Source organism: Trichosurus vulpecula, chromosome 7 (genome assembly GCF_011100635.1).
Source record: "Trichosurus vulpecula isolate mTriVul1 chromosome 7, mTriVul1.pri, whole genome shotgun sequence".
Lineage (NCBI taxonomy): Eukaryota > Metazoa > Chordata > Mammalia > Diprotodontia > Phalangeridae > Trichosurus > Trichosurus vulpecula.
In genome coordinates, this window is record NC_050579.1 from 162898338 (window position 1) to 162922706 (window position 24369).

Here is a 24369-nt window from a genome sequence, read left to right on the forward strand (position 1 = left end):
AAGAAGCATTTATATAGCATATATTATGTGTCAGGCAATGTGCTAAACAATTTATAAATATCTCATTTGATGTAGATGGGGGATTTTTTTAACCTCTTTGGGCAACAATCTTAGCAGTGGAATCTCTGACTCAAAGGGACAGTTAAGCATGAATATTTTTAAACAACTTTTTAAAAACAAGCATAATTACAAATTGCTTTCCAGAATGGTTGAACTAATTTACAGCTCTACCAACACATTAGTATGCCTTTCTATGGTTTTATATGTGTGTGTATATACATATAGTATATTAGTGTGACTTCCTATAATTTTATGTTTACACACACACACACACACACACACACACACACCAAGAACCTGTCTTTCTACAGTTCCTCCAGCATTGACTATTCCCACCCTTTGTCATCTTTTGCAATTTTCTAGGTATAAAGTAAAACCTCTGAGTTGTTTTTATGTGTATTTCTTCTATTGTTGGTGATTTAGAGCAATCTTTCATATGGCTTTTAATAGTTTTAAATTCTTCTTTTCAGAGCTCTTTGTTCATATTCATTGACTATTTATCCAGTGGGGAACGTCTTTTTGTCCAATATATACACATGTTGTTATTTCAAAGATGACCAATGCTTGACTTTCTGGTGAACTGTATTTAAGTGAAGCAGAGTTGCACAAAGGTGTCAGCCTCACTCTCTCTTCCAGTCACTGAAGTCCAGTGGTGAGACAAAAGTCAAGAGGGTGGTAATGCCCCAGGATGCAGTGGATGACCTTGGTGTCGTCAATGTCTGACCAAGCTCTAAGGGCTCCACAGTGTCTGCTTTATCGGCCTTCATGGCCTTTGGAACAAATGTTCTCATCCGCCCATTTGGCCAAGGAAAGTCTTCACTTGCTTCGAGTAGACACCCCTTTAACCCACTGATAGGTTTGAGACCTATCAGTTACCTTCAACCTAGTTTGGCCTGTCTGCTGAGATGGTTTTACTGGGATATGGCCTCTGAGCATGTTACAGCTTCTTGGAGCCACAGATGAGAGTTGGGTGGAGATGAATACCAAAGGAGGATGAGTAGCCCTGAAAAGGACTTAGCAAGCCCACACAAACATATTTACCAATATATACACATATTGGACATTAAAGCATTATCAGAGATACTTGATGCAAAGATTTTTCCCCAAGTGACAGTTCCCCCTATTATCCCGGTTGCATTGATTTTCTTAACACAATTTTTAAAAATTTCATTTAATAAAAATTAGCTATTTTGTTTCTTGTGATCTCCTCTATCCCTTTTTTGGTTAAGCACTCTTTCTGTCCATCGCTGTGACACGTACTTAATGTTTTTTCCTAATTCTAACTGAATATCACTTCTGACAAATTTGCCTTCATGAAACAGAGGTTGAGAAACTATGCCAGAGACTGTGATTTTTTCCTATAGTTTCTTTTGATCTTATTTGTGAATCATGGGCAAGTCAAAGAAATGAGTTTCCTCATCAATAAAAAGGAGAAAAAAAATACTTGTACTATCAACCTAACAGGGTTCTTGTCTACCACCACCACCACCACCACCACCACCACCACCACCACCAGTTCAATGCCATTCACATATGTCATGGATCATATTGATCACAGGTCATAAGAGACCAGGATAACACATATTTGCAATTAATTTTTCATTGGTGTTAAGACAGAGAAAATTATTGCCTTTTTAAGAAGGTAAACAACTGTCTCAAATCTACTTACCATGAAAACTTTTTTTCTACTACCACGGATCGCAAATGATCAACAAATGATTAGGCAGTAGATTTTTTTAAACCAGTGAAATGACTGATGTCCAGAGAGGTTAGATGACTTGCCCATGGTGAAAAAATTAGTGGTCGGACATGGTATCTGAACCCAGCTCTTTCTAACTCTAGATCCAGCACTTTCTCTACTATGCCATACTGTGTTTCTAAAAATAGTATATAACTCCAAGTTTAATAACAGAGTAAACAAAGTATTTTAAGAATAAAAAGTGAGTGCTTAGCAACAATTTCCAACTGTTTTAATATTATAGCTTTATTAATGGAACGTGAGATTTCCACTTATAACTCAAATAAGGTATTAATAAAAACTTGAGGTATACCTTCACCTGTAAAATGGTGAGCACTGTTATCTCAGGGATTTCTAAAAACTAATAAAATGATCACAAAAGATCATATTAAGTGACAGTTGTGAAAATACCTCTATTACATCATTTTGCCTCATTTCTGATGACCATTGTAAAAACTACTTATAATGCCACATAGTTACTGGATACATTATAAATTCACATTATTGAGCCTTCAAAGGTACCTCAATACTGCTCTACTTACTCAAATCTTATTTATTCCCCAACTATAATGTTAATGGGATAGGAAGGTTTTCTCCCTCCATTAATAGGCCCATGTGACCTGCTTTGAGCTCTGGCCCAGCTCCCAGCTGTGATACATCCTGGGTCACAGAGCCCATTATGGGAGGAAAGCTTGCTTAGGGGAAGCTTGCTTGTTTGAAGGCTTTCACACCTTTTGCTAATTTCTAATTAGGTCTGAGTCACAAGGGTTGTGACGCCTTATGGCTCTGAGAAGTATACATATACTCTGAGTTGGTATTTTGCTTTGGGGGAGTGCTTATGAGAAGGTACTTTTGATTCCCTGGTCCAGACTCCTGAGTAGCCATATGTTCAGAGCTCCCAGACGGCTCAGCTGTGAAGGTTCTCTCAGCCCAGTGGTGGTATATGTAAAGTACACAGCAATATTGCTTTGATTCAGGCAGTTAGGAGCCCTGTCTGTTGGTCTTTGCTAATTTCTCTGATTGTATTTTCTCTAACGCTCAGAGTGCTGACCCTTCCCCTGAACTAGTGAATGTAATTAAAAGTAGGATAGTTAACCCCATTTTTAACAGTCTTTCCTAGAAAAGTAGATTAAAGAACCTGTGCCAGCAGGCCATCCTGGGTATGCTGGGGTGCTTGTTGCTACACTGACATTTCCAAATGTAGCTACTGCAAAGCTTTTTTAGACTTAAGTCCCCAATCCCAACTCTGTAAACTCACTTGCAATATATTAACTTACCTAATTTATTAGAAAGATTGAAGCCAACTGGCAGAAACTCCTAGACTTTCCTTTTATCCTTGCATTGTTAAGGTATTTTTGGTTAATTTGAAGATCTTTCCATCCATTAATAGGCCCATGTGACCTGCCTAAGTCCCATGGAAGCCTAAAGTCACATAAAGCCTGTGATGGGAGGAGCTTGCTGGTGGGGGTGGGGATAGGAAGTGAGGAGCAGAGCTGAGAGGAAAGAAGTTGGTCAGAGCATTTGGAGCTGAGGGAGAGAGAGGAGGCAGCTAACTGCAAACTTTTGTTTGTGGGAAGGCCCAAACAGGGGGAAGGTTTTAGGATGGTGGTGCTCCCTGCAGTGATAATGTGTCATCCATTTCTTTGTTGCTGTGAGGGATTTGGCTTTCTGGTGTCTGAATAAATGTTTTGGTTCTGTCTTCCACATAGAGGGTCTGTTATATTTTGTGATTCAGAGATACACCAGAATATTCATAGTCGCTGTCCGTGCTGTGAATATTGCAGTGGCGATACAATCCTGTTCATCAAATCCTGGCTGAGAGAGAAGTGTTTCCCCTCCTTCCTAAAGATAACCCTTGTACTCATCTCCTAGGTTATCCCCTCCCACTTTCTCAAGACCTTGATCTAATCGTAATTTCCCTAGTACCTTATATTTCTCTTCACTAGCTCCTTTAACTCCTCAGGACATGCTCAGGTATATACTAGTCAAACTAACTGTCATGTTACTCAAAAGAGAAGTCTCCATTCACTTTCTCTACTTCCTCTCCATTCAGTGTTTAGTTACCTTTTTGCAATCTGGTTTCTCCCATCATTCAATTTCAACTGCTCTCTGAAAGAGCACCAATGGACTTATGGAGTTGCCTTTTCCCAATACTTCTTTACTTTCTTTCCAACATCTGAGATGGCTAACCACCCTCCTCTCCTTGAAACTTTCTTCTTCTTTTCCTTGGCATTTGCTTAACTCTGTTCTTCAATTTCTCTAATTTTTTCTTCTCTATCACCTTCAATAACTGTACTTCTAATTTCCCAATGGTTGGTATTTCTCTAAAAGCTATGATCAGTTCTGTCTTTTTTCTCTCTCCTCTTTCCTATTCATTGATTCTCATTAGCACCTTCAAATATTCCCTTCCTACTTCCAAATCTTTATCATCCACCCTTGCATCTCTTCTGAGCTCTAGTCCCAGAGTTCCAAGTACCAATGATATACTTTCACTTGTACACATCTCACTGGCATCTCAAGTTCAATATGTTTAAAACTAAATCTTCCTCCTTTCCCTTCCAAGTTCCCTATTCTCTCCTCAAAAAACCTCAGTTCTTCTTCCTTATTTCTCTTAACTACTACCCTCCCAGTCACCTAAGCACAAAAAATTGGCTTTCTGTATGCACTTTGTTATTCTATTAAATATTTGATATATATGAGTTCATTGTGGCACAGTCAAAGGAGCAATGGCTCTGGAATAATTTATTACTAATGTGACCTTAGGCAAGGCATTTGACCACTTTCAGTCTCAATTTCCTCCTCTGTAAAATGAGGAGGTTGTACTAGCCCTAGATAGCCTCTGAGATTACTTCCAGCTCCAGAGCTACAAATCTATAGGCAGGCATATAGGTCAGCAATTTTGGGGAGGGAATGGGGCTGTAGTTGGGGTTGGATATTAATGAGGCCCAATATTTTTCATACCTTTGTATCTTCTACTCATTCAGGAATCTTACGAATTGATCTATCAATGTTTTCACAGTTTTGTTACATCAAGTATGAATCTCCTTTATGTATTCTTTTTTGAATCCAGCCGTTTTTCCTATTAATTCAGTTTCATTTCTACCTCCTCTACAAATATATTTGAGACATAAAAGTTAGAGTCTAAGTGTCTTTTACACTGTCACTGAGGGTGAATAGTTTGTTATAAAAATATTTGGAGATCTTTTTATAAATTGTTTCTTGCCCTCCTTTAATTTTCATCCTTAAGTTACTTTGCTTAGTTGGGTGTCTTGGCAAGCTGTCTTTAAAGTGGATTTGTCCTTTATAACTTCTATATCTTATGAAGTGGTATTACTTATATTTTTCCATAATCCTATTTTCTAAGATTTTACAAATTAGTTTTCTCATTTCTTATTCTAAAGTAATGTTGCCCCCATTATTCATAACTTTCTTGTTGGCAAGTAAATCCATTGTTTTCTAAGGCATTTTCTATGTTGTCCTGGACTCCTCATTATGGAAAGTTGGATTAGCAAAGCTTCTGAATGAAAATAATGTAGTCTGTGTCTATGTTTTAGCTTCTGTCCATATCCCATTTTTCACAATTAGCAACTGGCTTAAATGGACAAGGATGAAATTTTCTAAATTGCTCACCATACATTTTTATTTTTTTCTGAAGTTCTACACTAATTTTGATCTTTGTTTTAACAAGCCGATGATCCAGAGAATTAATTCAGGAATGACATTCACATCAGTAGGCAAGTCATTTCCTGTCTGCTAAAATATAATCAGCTTAATTTTTTGTGATTTTATTCAGTGCTCACCATATCTAGTGGGTTGCTATGGTCAAAGAATTCATTAACAAGTAGACAGTCTAGAAATGATGAGCCTTTCCTTATTTAGTCAGAATTTTCCTTGGAAAGAAGAATCACTCTGTTGCCAGGACCATACTCAAATCCTTTCCAACACCGTAAAATGTGAAAGAGCTCTTGTTACACTGGCATAGTCTTTGAGAGCCTAGGGTAAACTTCAAACCATGTTTAGGCATTGAAGAACTTTGTGGAGGCACAACTCAAAAATTATAGTATTTTTAAAATGTAAAGTTTCAAATTCTTGATCACTGTTCTCTGGTCTTGCTCCAAGCAATATGATACTTTACAAGATCATTTTTTTCTTAAGGGTATTTCTAAAAAATTTATATTTGTATACTGTCTACTTCATATAAAAAAATTTGCTGTGACATTAAAGAATTTTGCTACTGAAGACTGAACTACTTTGCAACAGTAAAAAAAATGCATGCATCTTGGATCAATTATAATTTTAAGCATTATATTTCACTGCAAAAATTATAATTATTTTGCTTAAGACTTCTCAGTAAGTACATAAAGACAAGTCAAATGCCACTATAACAAACAACTCTATATAGCAAAAAGATTCCAAGCTATATTATTGGTTATTGGTTTCAATCAGCATTTCGTTTTGCAGAAAATTTTATAAATTTGAGAAAAATTTGGGCAGAATTGAATTTTACTAAACAAAATTTGACTTGCACTTCCCTATTAACAGAGAATAAAGATGGATAGTTTGAGAGCTGTTAACAACTTTGTTAATCTCTACTGCTGTTCATGGGAGTTGGGGCACAGAATTGATATTCAATTAGAGGATTTATCTGGTTGAATGGAAGAGTGTACCATGGGCCTGCCTGCATCTGCATTCACCCTTATTCTGTTTTTCTTCTACAAAAGTAACACAGGAACAAACTAGACACCACAATTCCCAAATAAAAGACATGGCATTTATATTCTTTCACTTTTCTGCAGAGAACCAATGGCATATACCTGTCAAAAACTTTGATGATAACAGCTAAATTATCCTATCTGAAAAGGATATCTAAGTAGTTTATAAAAGTTACCCAATTAACTTTCACAATGGCCCTATAGCGAAGGTATGCAGTGAACTATTGATCCCACTTACTCATGGTACGATATATGAAGGGTAAAGGCGATAGTAGGGGCTCGATTTATTCACTAAACTTATTTTGAAATGTTTAACTTTTTATGTGATTCATTTTCAATGTTGGTTTTTTTGAGGGGAAGGGAGAGAGTGTGAGGACACCAGAATATCTCTGCTAAAATTAGTTTGAGGCTTGGGTTTTTTTTTTGTTTTTTGATAACTGCTTTTGATTATTCTTATCAGGAATCCACTAAGACTTTAAAGTAAGGCCAAATGAAGCTCAACCCTGTACAATGTCTTGAAGAAGGTGATGAGAATGGCACATTGTCTGACTAGCCTATCCAGAGGTCACAGCAGGGAGAGCATCTGCTAAGATAATGTGAATGAAGGAAACAGCTATAATTGCCTCATTAAGAGATCCCTGACCAAATAATCCTAGAAAGAAGAGACCTGGAAAACCAACCTAAAAATTAAATCCCTAGTGAGTGAAATGGGGGCAATGTAAAACATACAGAATGTGCTACTAACTTCCTCAGCTACTCTTATGCCTGTATGGGACCTTGAACTAATGGCTGAGCTATTCAAATCCAGCCCTCACCAATCAAAAATAAGAAGCATAAACTACATTCTCGCAATTGCTCAGAAAAACAAACAAACACACACGAAATAAAGAATTTATCTGGAATCTAATTTTTAGTAGAGACCAGGGCATAGCAATTAAGAGGGGATACATACACACTTGGGCTCCTTTATTGTTAGACAATTATGTCATTATGAAGCAAAATGAAAGATTAGAAAGGGGAGGAGGGAAGGCATAGTAAAAAAGGAAATGAGTATAAAGATAACATACTAGGCTTCTCCACCTGTTTAAGAGTCACTCTCTGCTATCCTTTTATATTTTAGCTAAAATCTCTAGATGCATAGATTTATATAGACAATGAAATACAACATTATAACTTAATTGGCAACCATTACTTAATTTAGCAAGGCAATGTACACAAAAGTGCAATTTTATTTCCCTTGTCAATGATTTATCAATAAACTTAAATATACTAAGTTTTAAAATCTATATCAAAGATTTCTCCAAAGAAAATATTTTTAAAAAGCATCCAAACTCAGCAGCAGTAGAAGGTAATAGTAGTAAGAGTACTTCATTTTGGCATTCCTTTACTTTTTTGCTTACGTTTGTCAATTTAATTTGAATTAAATTCTTTTTTAAAAAAATTTATGGTCTAACTGATCTCTTGTAAGTAAATTACAGTTTTTTTTAAAAAATATATTCTTATACCAACAAGCCCAGTACAATTAGCTTGTTACACCCTTAAGCCAGGTTTAAAATAAGTAAACTGTTTGATGACTTTGATGTTTTGCACCCAAAATGTGCTGGCTAATTTTTCCATTCCATTTACCATTCCAGTCTTTAAACTGCCTTAATCTCCTGCCCTCAGATGTTGACCTTGTAAGAATAGGGGTCAGAGGTCAGAGAAGACAGACCTCAAAGGATCTGGCCTATCAATTCATGCCTGAAAGATTTCTCTTCCACAAAAGAAACCAACTAAACAGCAAATTCCAAAATCTAATCACAGAAGTATAAAGATGAAACACTTATTTACTGGAATTTGTTGATATGCCTCTACCAAAAACCTTATCTCTGGCACCTAAGCAACGCTGATTGTTACTACTTCCCCAAAGCAGGTGTTTGAGTATCCTTTAAATAAAATCATCAAAAAGGACCAGTTAAAATGGGTGGATTTTAGTAGAGGGCCATTGTAAAAACTAACTTTAAAATAAAAATTCATTATTGTATATGCGCTGCAAATACTCCGAAGCATGGGACATTAATTTTCGTGTAAGTACAACTTACTGAAAAATAAGATAAAATAAAATAGTTAAATCACTCCATCTTACATGGTAAATGAAAAGCGGTTTATTATAGTAAACACAGTTAGAGATGGAATTATAATTACTATTAGCAAGAAAGGAGACTTGCTGCATAGGAAGGCAGTGTATAAATTATTTTCTTTTGAAAATAAATGCCCTTTTATTTAGACAAGGAAAAATGCACTGCTCACAGTTGAGGAAAAGTCCTTGTGAATAACTTGCAAGGATTTGGAATGACCTTCTAATTTAAATTTTCATCAGAAACTACTGAAAAAATTCTAACAAAAATATCTTTACTATTATCATATACAAGCATTGACAAAAAAGGAATTACTCAAAGATACAATTTAGTAAAATGGGAATTACACAAACAATGACAAACTTGGGATTATTTTTTTATTCTGTTCATTTAACAGTCTTAATAGCAAAATAGAAAAAGTCATCTCTATTATTAACAAAAATTTTATTAAACTATTAAAAGTGTTGAATTAATTAAATCAGTTTTAAATTCTATAGATAGCTTACTATAATTTAAGTAAAAAAGAATTTGACATGATTCCAACATGTTCATATAAAGAACTCACATGCTTGTCAAGGCAAATGATAAGATTTGTATTAAACAACTGAAGTACTAACCTTAAACTTTCATTATTAGCCTGCCTTTTAAGTAAAAATGTGGTAATACTACACTTCAAAATAGAAAACCAAAGCATCATGCTTACAATCAGATGGGTAACTGAAAAATTAAGAAATACCAAATGAGAGTACTCCATGACTTGCTATTCTTGAAATTATATTTTTAAGATCCTCAAAGAGTTAACACATGTGGAAAGACAAAGTTCTATGTGACTAGCCATTTTCTAGGCATATGTAGTGGAGAGAGAAGATGGTGCCAAGGAGTAAAAAATAGGTTTCTACCCTCATAGAAATTAAAATAAAAAAGAAGGTAGAGGACTAGCACAAGAGTAACAACAACAACAAAAGAAGCTATCCTTATATAAATCTTATACATAAGTTACAAATAAAAGTTATTAAATATCAGAACTAAGTTTTAAAGCTATTTGCCACTATTACTCTTTCTTATAAATGTTAGAATGAGTAACTGTAGAAAAGAAAGGAAATAGCTCTTTCCCTATTAAACAGTGGAAATTACTGTGCTCTCCACACGGTTTGAGCTATTTTTAGAGAAAGGAAGTTGGCAGACAGTGTTCTGAGGAAGAAGGAAGTTAAAGCAAATCAGACAGGAAGTGATCAGAATCATCCATCTTTCATTAAAAATTCTAAATATGTGCTAAAACTGTTTCTCTCTTCCAAATAGAGTGGATAGTAGACATGCAAAACTCCCTATTGAAAATAAATATAGAGAAAAGTAAAGAACAGCAGGAAATGAACCTAGTGTTGTTAATATTTTAGGGAAAGTTTTTAAATTTTATTTAATTTAAAATAAAACATATATGACAATAATATTAAGAACTGTAACATAGAAAGCGAAAAAAGAAAATAAAATTTCCACCTCACTTTATGATTAAAGATGACAAAATAAAATCTTTTAAAATTTATGTTCTTTGTATCATAAAAATAAAATTTTACATAATTTTTAAAGCCTAAGCTGAAAATTCAAATATATAACCATATTATTGATTATGTGTGATAAAAATCTTTAAAATTATTTTATCCTAAATGACTTTATTATCATTCCAAGCATTAGATTAATCCCCTTACATAGTCGAAGAACATGCTAAGTTTACAAATGTTATAGATGCTTAATTGCCCCAATAACAAAAACTAAGGGGATATTTGGCATTCTACTATCCACAACAGTTTTTCATCAGCTATGTGCTATGATTAATTTTAAAGAGTTGATAGGCTACAAAATAAAATTTTAAGCATCACTAAGAGTAAGCAAGGTCTTCTGACATCTTTCATATAAGACATGAAAAGGCTGTCTGATTAGTTTGAATACTAGTGCATACCAAATCATTTCTTCAGTTGTTTGCTGTTGTTTTAATTCAGACAAAGAAGATAATAGCGGTGGGGGAATTTTCACCACTTGTAATATTTGTTCGTACTTTTTAAGGACCTCGGAATAATTTTTACAGGGTTGACTAGTTTTTGCTATTCAGATGTAGCAATATGTAACTGGTACAAATGGGTGGTATAAGTAACTATTCAAATTACAGTCAAATCCAAAGACATTCTATGAGCTGTCTTAATCAAAAAAGAATTTCTCTGATGATGAAATAAAAAGTTTTTAAAAATTTCCTTTTTATAAAATGATTGGTGTTTTTTAAACTAATTATGAAACAATTTTAGTTAAGTACACAGAATTAAGGTTAGTTTTTATATATTCTTCAAAATGTTACAGGAGATAGACAATTTTCTTAAAGTATGAAAGCCAGTTCTTGCTAATCAAAGATAATGCTACTGAAAATGACTGCTGTCTTTCTGGGTAGATAGGGCTACAAAGTTTTACTTCCTGTAGCCAAGTAGGGTAATCTCTTTGACACTACACACATATTTTTGTAAGGCATGTGGCAATTATAGCAGAAACTACTAGCATTGCCTTCTTTTGGTAAATGTTTACTTCTGAGAGTTATTATTTTAACTAACACAGCTGACTTTAAAACCACAAACTGAATATAGATCAAAGTCTATTTTTCTTTTCTTAAGTATACTAACCCTAAGGTAATCTTGAATCACATAAAAAATGGATATAATTTCTGAATATTGAAATGAAAAAGAATTGCTAGTAAACTTTGTAATCAAACTGTGCTATGTTTTAATCAACTCATAGGATTCAGAGAAACCAAGAGCCCGTCGTTTAGTTTGTGCTATGCATCAAAATGTGCAGAAACCTGATCTCAGTCCACAAAAACCTCAAAGTTTGGTAAGAACAGGGTTTCTTAACCTGAAGTCCATAAGCTGTTGGAGTTCCATGGATATTCCATGAACTTGTACAAGAAATAAAAATCTTTATTCTCAGTAACTTCTGGTTTCCTTTGTAATCCCAGGTATTTTATTTTGTGCATTTAAAAACACTATTCTGAGAAAGGGTTTACAGGCTTCACCAGATTGCCAAAGGGGTCCAACAACAAAAAAGGCTAAGAACTTTAGATTGGAGTAATAAGAAAGGTAAGCCCTTTATGATAAATAATGAATGACTAAGACAGTGTTACACTGAGAAGAAAAGACCCTTGGTTTTGGATGCAAGAGACTTGAGTTTGAATATCAACTCTATTTCTTTACACCTGTAAAACCTTTAGCATGTGACTTAATCTTCTTGATCTATAAAGTGGAGATGATAATACCACTTGTAATACCTACCTGACAGGGTAACTGTAAGGAAAATGTTATAAACCTAGAAGTGCTAGATAAAAAGTGATCCACTATGATTACTAAGTTATATACTTGCATATAGTATGAGAAGGAAAAAAGCAGGCTTTTGTAAATTATATCCTACAGCAGACCACATTTATATTCCTAAAACTAAATGAAAGTTCCCACTATATCTAGCATATTGCCCTAAATGGACAGTAAATATTTGTTGAACTTCCTTTTCTTCTTTATATTAAATAATAACAGTTCCTTTGTTGTTTTCTCTAACTCTTTGATCATTTTTCACATTCTCTGAAATCTACTGAAGTTTCTCAACATCCTGGACATCATAATGTAGTAATTATGTAATTTGGAGCATGTTAAAAGGATTATTTTAATAGTCTTTTCACATGATATTCCTTGTACTTCTTCTGCTGATTTGGTCTCCAAAATCTAATCCCACCTATTCACCTGCCTGCTGGGCATTTCTGTTGTATTACCTCAAAATCAGTACATCTAAAAATCAACTTATTTTCTCCTCCAAACTGATTTTCCCACTGAACTGATCTATTTGGGTTAAGGATACCACCAGCAGTGTCCAATCAGACTGACTCAAAACCTCAGAGTATTATTTAACAACTCCCTTTTCCCTTAATCCCCTATGTCCAACAAGTCAAGCAAATCCTATTGGTCATTTTTGAAAACATCTCTTCTATCCACCCCTTACTATTTTATATTTACTACAACCACCCCTAGACCAAGTGCCCAATACTTCATGCTTTGATTATTACATGATCTTCTACTTCCATATATGCTAATCCAACCTAAACACTCCCATCACTTTAACACATCTAAAGGACTGTTTTCATTGTATCATTCCTGTTTTAAAACCACCAATCATTCCCTATTACCTAAAGATAGATGAATAAAGATGGCTAGGTGAAATAAAATCATACAGATTATAAAGAGCCCTAACTAGGATAGGGAGTTATGATTTTATCTCCTACTTTTCCTCATCATTTTTATCTAATTAAATGGATTTCATGGCCATAAAAATATTATGCACATTTATGTTTCGGTACCTTTGATCACAACTCTTCCCCTTTCCAAATCTCATTCTTCAAGATTCACCGATTGTATGAAGACTCCTGTCATTCCAATACACACTAGAATCCATGCATATAGTATTAATTCCATAGGGTTATTTAGTTTAATTTCACCGAAAATTTCACATTTCTCTAATGTTAATATATCCCGCACAGTTTTTAAATAGACTACAAAAATTGTCAAACCTAAAAAAGCAATGTTTTGTTTTGTTTTCTTTTAGGAGAAAAATATCCTATGAAACCTTCTTTTATCTGTATATATTTACTAAATATATACATTGTATATAAGACCTAATTTTTACTACTAAAGGTACATTTATAATGAATTCTCCACCCCCCACACAATCCCTATGTTCTTATTAAAACACGATTATAGTGGAACGTACATTGTCATATTTTCAGTTTTATTCTACATGAAATTGAAGCTATTAGCAAAACAAAAAACCGGCTAAAAGGATTGTTTCAAAAAACACAATAATATTATATTAGCATAGTTTCAGCTAAAACACTGGTCTGAGCTTCCCTCCCAAATACTTAGCCAAGCAATATAAGTGTGGGTTTACACCCAATTCTGAGGATATAGACTTACACCAGAACCAACATACAACCTTTCTGTATCAGAAGATTGTAGATCAAAAGATTTAGAGCCAACAACTACCTGCATTTGATAAGTATGAAAAATGAGCCCTAAAGAAGTTAAGTGACCTGACCAACATCACACAGATAGTAAGCACTAGCATGAGGATTCAAACTCACTCCACCTGATTCCAAATACAGTGCTCTTTCCACTAGATCACGCTGTGGCACATTTGCTGTTGCTTGCAGATACTTCCCAGGATCATCACCACCAAATAAATGGAGGACCTGCTTCTCTTGCCAGGCAACACTGCAGCTAGACATTACAGCTCTGTGTGGATCCCTTATGGCTGGCTGCCGATCCTATATAGAGACTGGAATGTGGCCCTCATTCATTCACAAGATTCACTCTCACCTGAAACCTGACAGTGGAAATCACTGAGCATAAGGTATACTTTGAACTACGGGATGCCACTTTGCTTCTCTCTCAGAAGCCTGAGGCAGGTTTCTACTGGATTATCTGATCAGTGATCCAAGGTTACGGGTGTTATTGAACACCACCTCATCCCTTTCTACATGCCTGCTTGCCTCAAAAGTGCTCCAAGGATTAGAATAATGTCTCTAATTTACTAAAGCATTGGCAGGAGAAGACAGCTCTAATATGTGCAAGGCAGCCAAAAGGAATAACAAGAAACAGCATCTACCATGTACAGATAATGTAAAGGAGAACTCAAAAAGGCAGCTCCTTCAACTTTGCAACTGCAGACTCACAACAGGATCTGTTCACTGCTCAGTACTCGAGTCTATCTTTTTCTAAATTAGAGCTAAGCTCCAGATACCTTTTACTTGCAAGTTCATACCAAAATGATTTCTTATTTATCCATGTCATGGTGGGGTTCTATTGAAATGGCCCTATGTAGGGGTAATATAAACATGTTCTAAGAAGGCATCAGGAACATTAAAAATAAATATCTTAACAAAGTCTTACAAAACTGTAAGGTAACAAAAAGCAATCATTACCTATCTCCTTTTGGTTTTCTTTTTTGCAGTGTCTTCCCTTTGGGTCGTCTCTCACTTCCTAAACAGGGGCTCCCTCCAGGGCCTGTTACCCGTATTGATTCAAGGCCTTTGGAAGATTTTTTAAATGTGAATTCCACTGGTTCTCCTTCTTTTAGGCTTCTAAATCCTTCCATATATAGCTTGCTCTGTAAATAGGAAACAAAAAATGTCTCAGTTACTACTACTTTATAATCTTTGTAATTTAAAGGATCACATAACAAAATAATAAAATTCCTTCTTGAGAACTTAATCTTCAAGTATGAACATTTCAACATTCAAAGAAGACTGTATACGAAACTATGAAATTCTGTTATGTTCAATTTGTTTTTAAATAAAGAATTTAGAACTTTCATATGGTAGTAAAATTGTCCTGTTTGTGACCATGTTTGAGTTTTTGTTTTCCAGTACGTATTTTAACATTCTAATTTTCCTCCTTTATTATTTTTTTATCTCTATCCCTACCCACTTACTTGCCTTCCCTTTTAACAAGTAAGTATACTCAGGAAAAACAAACCAACGAATTTGCCACATATGAAAATGTACCTTTCATTCTGCATCTCTAGTCAAACACTGCCAAGAGGTGGGAAACATGCTCATCATCATATTCTTCCTCATAACAAGGTCAATGTGATCTATATAATTTATAACCATCCTAAATGGATTTGTTTACAAAATTATATATTCATAAAATTATAATTGTAATATGCTATGTGTGATATGTCATATGTATGTACACATGAGATCTGTTTAAATATGAATCCATTTTCATCTTTTTTCCCACCCAAGCACAGAAAAAAGCAAATATTTTTATAAATTCTGTTCTATAAGTTTTACAACATAAGACAGTTCTAATTTCAGACAGTTCTAATTTCAGACACTATAGTCTTTTAAAAAACATTTTAAACATTCAGTTTTTTAATTTTGAGTTCCGAATTGTCTCCTGCTCTTCAGCCCCTCCTCCACTCATTGAGAAGGAAGCAATATTTCAATCCTAAGTGTGAAATGAAGCAAAATATATTTCTACATCAGCTATGTTGCCAAAAAAGGGAAGAAAAATAAAGAAGGTGAAAAAAATTATACTTCAATCTGCACTCAGAGTTCACCAGTTCTCTCTCTCTGGAGGTAGATAGCATTGTTCATTGTGGGTCCTTTAGAATGACCCTATAGTTTTAAATATTTTCTTAATTGTCTTTGGTATAAGAAGAATAAAAAAGGCATCTACATAAGTAGGAAGAATGCATTGAGTGATAATTTCCAGTTAATAAGAAACTTTTCAAAGCAGTCTGATAACAAGAAAAAAGCCCACTGTCAAATCAGTATGAACAAGCAGAAATTCATCTAAAGCAATATTGCTTCACTAATTTTTTGTACTAAATATTATTCATCTTTCAAAAGTGCTGAAAAGGGCTGTTACTCAAAACCACACTCAATCTTTTCATATGCATAGTTACGTACATATATCAAAAAGAATTTAATCCTATCTGCAAATTATAAACAACTTTTATAGTTAAGAATTAGATTATTAGGTATCTTACAAAATATTTTCCTATTCCTTATGCCTTGAATCAGAGGTAAAGACCCTTTTTCTTTCACTAGGAGTGCAAAACCTGCTCCAAAGAGGTTCTAAAAAGTTGATAAATGTTGTGCCCAGTGTCCAGTGTAAAATTATGATTGAATTTTTGGCAAATTTACATCAAACAATCAAAAAAGTTCCTTTCTTTCACACTGAAAAATACAATTAAATGACTTTGGGGGTGTCTGCTTACTGTGAACTCAAGAACTTGTTGCTTGATTTCAGAATTGCTGTTTTCAGATTGATTTGGTCTTCCTACTAAGGGTTCGTCATCTGTGATCAAAAGCATGTTTCGTTTCTAGTCATGTGTGAAAATGTTGATTCACAACAGGGCTTTTACACTGCACGAGACATTTTAAACAGCAGAGTAGTTTTGCTGAGTTTTGTGAAACTGCATTGCAACCAGTGCTGTGGTGGTAAAGGAAAACTTTTGCAAAAACATCCTGGATAATCAGAACCTTTTTATTCAATTTAAAGATTATATCCAGTTAGCAAAATCTCATCCATGTTTGCATACAATCCTAAACAAGCCAAAAAGGGCACACTAGTTTCCCAATTTTATCCCAATGATTAAAGGGTCTGTAAAAACCATTGTTGGGGGGAGCACGATTCAGAAGGCAAAAGAATATAAGGTGGCAAGAAAATTTTATAATTAGGTATGTGTCATGGAGTGTTTCTAGGAGCAAGGTGAATGCATAAGGCAACCAGAAATTAAGAGATGCAAAGGAAGTGTGGAGAGACATGGTCCTCAATTTAAAGTAGGTAGGACACAAAGAAAACTTGCAAATATGGCTCCACATCAGCCTGGTTTCCTATGCTACTTTTTGTTTCTGCTTCATCAGTCTAAAAAACTCCCATAAAAGCATGAGATTTCAGTGACCATTTCAATGACAATTTTCAGATATAGTCTTTATTTAAATCCAGTTGCTCTCCATAGGTCCAAAACATCCATCATTCCTCTTTCCATTGTTTCATGTACTCATAGAACTTTAGAGTTAGAAGAGACTTCAGAACTCTTCCAGTCCAATTCGTTTTTCTTTTTTTGGAGAAGAGGAAGCTGAGACCCAGAGGGGTGAAGTAACTTGCCCAAGATCACATAGCTAGTTTGTATTACAGCCCAGATAAAGAAAATGACATTGAGCTAGCCATGAATCTCATAAAGACAAAACACAGTAAGCAAGATTTTGGTGAAGTACTGTAAAATGTCTGCAGTGACAACCTACTTTACTTCTTCCTAAAAAGTAACATATGCTTTTGGTACTGTACCTTCAAAATGCTTCTTGAGTAACTAATTCTACTTAGCTAACTTCATCATATTTGATCTCAAACAATAAATTAGTGAATATTATTGAGAATGTTATTTGTAAGGCACTGTGCTAGCTGCTATTGGGTGATGCAAAGACATAGATGCATTCTCTAACTTTGATGACCATATTATTTAATTGAAGAGACAAGATATGTAGACATTAAAAAATCAGTAATAGTATGGGGCAGCAAATCTTAAATACTGTCCATAAATAAATACTATAATAGTATAGCTGAAAGCTATAGAGGCCTATGCTTCAGCTCTCTCAATTAAAAAAGTATTATGAAAATAACAAAAATTGTGGTGGTACTGTAATAGCATTCAAAGTATAATTAGATTTTTATTCGTAGAATCAGAAAATTATAAATCTGGAAAGAAACTTAAATGTCATCTAGGCTTATAAGGTAAATTAAAATTCAGTCTAGCTACTTAATAGATTGTTGCAAATTTCAAATAATTATGATCCAAATTAATGATTTACTATAAATTCATTTCTTCAAGTAGAATGAGTTGGGTGTTTCTAGAGAATTTTATTTCATATGCAGAAGTGCAGAACTCTGGCAGAGTAATAATTTAAGAATGGGGGAGGACTGGCTATGCTCAAAAGCTAGATAAGAAGAGCCAGAGAAGGCAAAAAATTGATGACAAGAGACAGGAGGCCATTATGATTATCTTTATATACAATTTAATAAATGCCTTGTGGAATGGCACCATAGTGGACACTGAACAAAGTAAATTAAATAGACAGCATCTTAGCTCTCTAGGAACCCCTAGAATTAAGGAATTGCTAGAAACTAATAAATTCTTAACCTGTTTTGCTAATAATTTCATCTTTCAGGGAAGTGGAAGCAACAAGGGAGAATGCTATTATGGACATAATTCTGACCACTGAGAAATACTTATTGAAATGAACATGTCAGGACCCTTTAGAAGTCACGTCCATGCTATTTTAGAGTTTTAACAGATAAGGAGACAAATGCCATAGGGAAGTACATTCCAAAGATAGGACAGTTAAGATTCTATGGTCTAAGAATTTAGGAGGAAAATTGGCTTAACAGAGTTGGGAAGTTCTCAAGAATAAAAACTGTGGTGAAAGAATTGCAATTAATTTATTATAATGACAAAGAAAGAAAATGGATGGGGATGTGTCTAAAAAGAACAATATGCTATTCAGAGAGTTCATCAACGAATGCAAGTATTAGGAAGCAAGGTAGCTAACTAAATATTAGAGATAAAAGTGACAATGTCCCATAAGAATATAACCAGGGAGGCTAACGACCACCATAAGATGAGGTCAGTAATAAACACTAAAAACAATAAAAGGTGGTTGTTTTTTTAAAGCTATGTTGGAGTCAAAACTGAAGTGTAAGGCAGTTAAGGACACCCGCTTGGAACAGACAAGAAGGTGACAATGGATGATGAGAAGGCAGAACTACTTTGCTTCTATTTTGTTTCACTTTTATCTACCAATGAGAATGATACACAGACTGGGAAATATGGAACAAAAATGGTTCACAGGGAAATGAAACCTGAAATAAATTAGGATATAGTAAGAAAATACCTCATTGTCCTCAATGACTTAAAGCCGCCTAGTTCTACTAAACCCCAGAGCACTTTATCTGATGGCTGAACTCTATCACTGGATAATTCGCTTGATTATAAATTTTTCCTTAATTCTTGTATGTTTCATATAGTTGAAAAAACTTTAAAGACAAACTAGCATTCTTTCTCACTTTGAAAATCAGGACATTTACCCATCTCAAGTCCTGTGGCACTTCTCCCATCTGAATCATAGATTAAGAAAAGCAGCTCAGTAATTGCTCTACAAGTACTTCGATCATGCAGGGACATCATAACGGGCCTGGTACTATTGAATAATGTCCCTACTGATCATTTCACATACCTGTTAACAATTTTTTTACTACTTTTTCAAGCTAAAGAGCATTCTCTTTGGTAGAGAAAACAGTAACAAAATAAAAGTTGAATTGTTTTGCTTTATATCTGTTACGTAAAATCTGTGCCCCAACCATGCATCATCTTACCTATGAAATAACTTTTTTAAGTGTTTTTAGTTTATTTAGTTTTTATTATTAGTGTCAGGTACGTAATGCTGGGTTTTAGCCTTTCGGGAAGCTATGCTTATGAAAACGTGCCACCTCTGTTACCTTGAAAACTTCTAAAAATCAAAACTAGTTTCTGAGTTGCTCTGTGTATTTCTCACTCATTGGAATCACTTACGTTTGTGTCATCAGAATTTCATTCTTGGAAGCATTCAATCACTTGAATAGATTTTCCATTGAAAAATTTAGGTCATGGGATTTAGATCTGGAAAGAACTTTAGTGATCATCTAGTCCAGAAGTTCCAAACTTATTTGGCCTACTGCCCCCTTTTCAAACAAAAAATTTACTTAGTGCTCCTCAGGGGTTAGGCTACGTTAAATTTTTATTTTTATTTAACACCCCCCAATTGCACTGGACGCTACTACTGTCCCCTATGTTGTTCAAGTGTCCCTGAGGGGGGGAAGTTTTGCCCACTTTGGGAACTTATGAACCCAGCTATTTCATTTTACAGAAGAGGAAACTGAAATTCAAAGAAGCTGAGTGAGTTAAACAGTTTGGAGATAAACACCAAATACGGTAATCTTTTTTAACATGCCTTTTTCTGAATTCTTAGAAATCCATTCTCCCCGAAGCTAGGACTTTGCCTGGCTTTCACTTCCTTCTCTAGCACTATCATCTACCCAAATACATCATGGAATACCAATAGAGGGAATGGGGGGAGAGCAGGGAATAACAAATTATCACCTAGATGAATGACTGTTAAATCAACTATGCTTTGACCACATGTAATTTAACTGCTTAGGATATACAAGTAAAGACAGAAACATTTCTATGTTATTAAGGAAAATATACTGTAACAGTACAATACAATATACTATAATACATGTGTATGAATACTATGTATACTATGTATAATATACTATGTATATGTGTACGAATAACATAAAGAGCCCCATGTAGACAAAGGTCAGAGGTTTACTATATATGATGATTTTAAAAGCCAACCACAAACCAGGCAAACCTCTCAGCTCCATCCTTCCCCCTAAATGTGTTCAAGGTATAACTCACACACTGGGAAGCAGAGGTATCACCTTATCCCATACCAGAAGATAAAATATCAGAGACTTAAACAGTCTTCATATTGTTCTACTTACTCATGGATGCTTCATATTCTGTATCAAAATGAAATTATATTGGTCTAGGAGGTGTTCTTTCTGGGGAATCCAAATACACATGCACTGAGGAGCCACAAGGAGCCACATTATACTTCACCAAGACTGGCTAACTGTATTATATGTATCTTTGAAAGTACTGCTGAATAAAAGGGAACCAAAGGCACACAACTGCATGTATTTTATTTCAGCACTAAAGAGAGAACATTGTTTCACTTTGGTCCAAATTTCAAAGGAGAAAAGGATTAATTAACCCCTTGTCACTCTGGCAGAGCTAAGTACAGTAATTTCTTGTCATTCAGTTGCTATGAACTAAACTCTTGCCACTCCACAACAAACAGTTCCTATCATATCTACTCTGGCCATGGTTCCACCTTATTGGCCAGAATAAAATTCAGAATAGAAATTTTCTCTTCCTTTTAACAAATGAAATGATCATTAGGACAAGTGAAGAATTTATTAGCTACTCTTATTTTAGTGAAGAGTGAGCTCTTGCAGAATTTCAGATAGATAAATTCTTCCATTAGCCTCCTATCACGCGACCATGCTAGGCATGGAGTTTGTTTCCCCATCTAATTATCCACTAACATCTAATTTATTCTTTAGTTACTTTCAGCTGCTTCAATTATTTGGAATATACTTGAGAACCAAGAGTTAAGTGAAGAGTTTTCTAAGGTGACAGAATGTATCAGTACGGCAAGATTCATGACCTCGAAGAAAACCATGAACAGGCCTATATAGTTTGGAATCACAAAGTATAAGAGATTCTCTAGGTAGAAAGCAAGGGAATTATAACATTTATTTAAACACCAGAGGATCCAATCCCAGAACCAATAACCCCAATTCAACATAGCAGTAATTGTATTCCAAAACCAGTAAGCATACCTCAATTTAACAACAAGGAAATTGTAACACAATATTGCAGCAAGGAACCAAGTCATCTGGTAACCTTCCCCCCTGCTGGCGCCTTCCTGTAAACACTCATGAATACCAATTGTCTGCTTGCTTGTGTTCTCCGCCCCCTCAGTTCTCTGGTCTCTGAAGCTAACTGGTTTCCACTCTCTGCTCTGCACTCTCTGCCAACTCGGAGTTTTACTCCTCGTCCTTGGGCTGAACTCTGAATTCTAACCTTAATGGCTGCCTTCTGGATATATATATATACATATATACATATATATACATATATGTATATATATATATATATATATATATACACACATTCTTTTTAGCGCCAGGGTGTAGGCCCGAGGCTTAGTACTTAGTAAGTAAAGGGTGTAGGCCTACCTACAAACTTCTAATCAAGCTTCCCTTAACTGGCCCCACCTGAAGCCTACTGAATGTGTGGGAAAGAACTTTAATCACTGATTGGCATCATACAGAAAAGGTGGAAAAAAGTTCACAATTAAACCTCATTTATCTAAACCCATTAATAGGGCACTCATGGACTCTCTCCTCATTGGTGAAGACTGATTCTCCAAAGCTCTGAATCTATATGAGGGATGAGTGGAGATGGTGATAGTTGGAGAGAAGAGAGATCGGATCTTCTGGCTTCCAGTTTCAAGAGAAAAGAAACAATATTCTAACCTCTTTTCAGGTCCCCAAATGAAGAGGCATTCTGGAAAGGAGGCAAAATGTGGAAGAATTTGCGGTCTCAATCACCTCCCTACCCCAGTTTGCTATGCTAGAAAGTTTGGGCAATTTCCCTTGGCTGAGATCTGGGACTCTCTTCCTTGACTGAGCTGAGTATTCTCCCTTCCAAAGGGAAAGTTCATGCACTCTGTGTTTTATCTGGTATATAATTGCATATATATACTTTCTCTGATTTCTGTTTGCTATCTATTTGGATAAATGTGTTTGTTTGACTAAAAAAAATAGGGAGAAAGAGTATTTGTGGCTCTGGCCAGAGATCCTCATCGTCAGCCTAATTGTTCTAATTTCATACATAATTCCAACAAGCATGGTATACTTTCCTGGCCTACAGAGCATATGAAACAATAAATTAGAAAAAAGATAGGAGAAATCTATTAGATACAGAACACTGACATTTAAACTGTGTGGTAAAAAGAGAACTAAACTTTATAATCAGCAGACATGGATTAAAATTCTATTTCTACTACTTACCATCTATATGAGTTTGGGCATGTCACTTAACCTTTTGGAGTCTCTATTTCTTCTTTTGTAAAATAAGGGAAATGATATTAGTTCACATTTGTAGGAGGCTTTTCAACTTACAAAGCACTTAACATGCATCTTTATAAATATATATAATACAAGTATTATATTTTATACATTTTATAGATGAGAAAACTTGGATTCAAAAGGTTAAATGACTTGTTCAGTATCACAAAGCCATTAACTATCAGAGCCAGGCAGAATTCAAACCCAGCTCTCACAATTCCAAGTCTAATGTATTCTTTTCATTACAAAATACTATAGAGTGTAAGATAAATAAAAATAACTTACAGCCTTATTAATTTAGTCTAAGTCTTGATTCTAAGGAGCAAGACCCACTGAAAATTTTTTGAATTCATGGTATGCATGCATATATGTGCATGCACATGTAAACATGTACATGTGCACATGCATGTACGCACACACAGATAACAGACACACACACTTCAAAGACACATGTGCCAATTATAGTTAGCTTTCCTGGCCACCTGAAGTTTCAGCTGTAGATTCTGGTCTTAGACAGTTGAAGGAGAGCAACTGATGGTTCCAGGAAAACCAGCCCTAACCAAAAATGGCCCCAGCAGTTGTGGCAAGGTAGTTTTATAATGAAAATGGAAGAAGCCAGACATTTTGTCAAATAGACCAATCTAAGGGAAGCAGACCCCAGGCATCTTTGAATGTAACAATCAGGTAAGCTAAATAAGGCGACCAGTGGAGTTGTCACAATTCTTTTCATGTCAGAAGCTGAACTTAGCAATTCATCAGTCACTCTAGTTAGTTCTCTCTGTTCTTACCTACCCATGCCCCCTTCACCCTCTTGGGGAAGGATTCTAATCTGGTCAAGACTATATCACTGACAGCAAGAGAAGAGACGGAAGCATAAAAAGTGCGCGCATGAGCTCAAAGACCATAGCTATATGAGGCCATTCCACATCAAGGCAAACAGACCTATGTACCACAAGAGCCACTGAGGTTTTGCTATTATTATTGCTATATCACAATAACTCTTCCCATTGTGCCCTTGATTCATCAAGAAAAAAGGGTTAAATTAGTATCACTGTGCTTCTACTTAAGAAGTCAGGGAAATGTGTGATAAATTTTTTAAAAGTTGCAATAAAATGGCTAAAATATATTAAGTTTTGGAACTTAAAGTGTTATAGGCTTCATTTCTCTGTAAAATTACGTTATGTTTCATTTCCTAACCATGATGGACAATTGTTGTATTATCATATTATGTTACCAATGGAATTTATATCTCCAAAATGTGGAAGAAATGTGCCACTGTGTTTGTTCTTAAACGAACACTGAAACTTTCTTTAAAAGTATTCTGACCTTAATACAAGTCAAATCAGCTTTGTTATATATTTGCTAATGAAATAGGAAAAAAATATTATTACTCCATATTGAAACATGCTGAATAG

General features: G+C 34.8%; 1 protein-coding gene across 1 annotated transcript in view; it reads right to left on the reverse strand.

The window, feature by feature from the left end:
* LIN28B (lin-28 homolog B) overlaps positions 1 to 24369 on the reverse strand; it is a 121767-nt gene that overhangs the window by 41066 nt on the left and 56332 nt on the right. The window contains exon 3 of the mRNA XM_036769339.1: positions 14626 to 14810. Within this exon, the coding sequence (XP_036625234.1) occupies positions 14626 to 14810 (185 nt within the window). The remainder of the gene's footprint in view (positions 1 to 14625; positions 14811 to 24369) is intronic.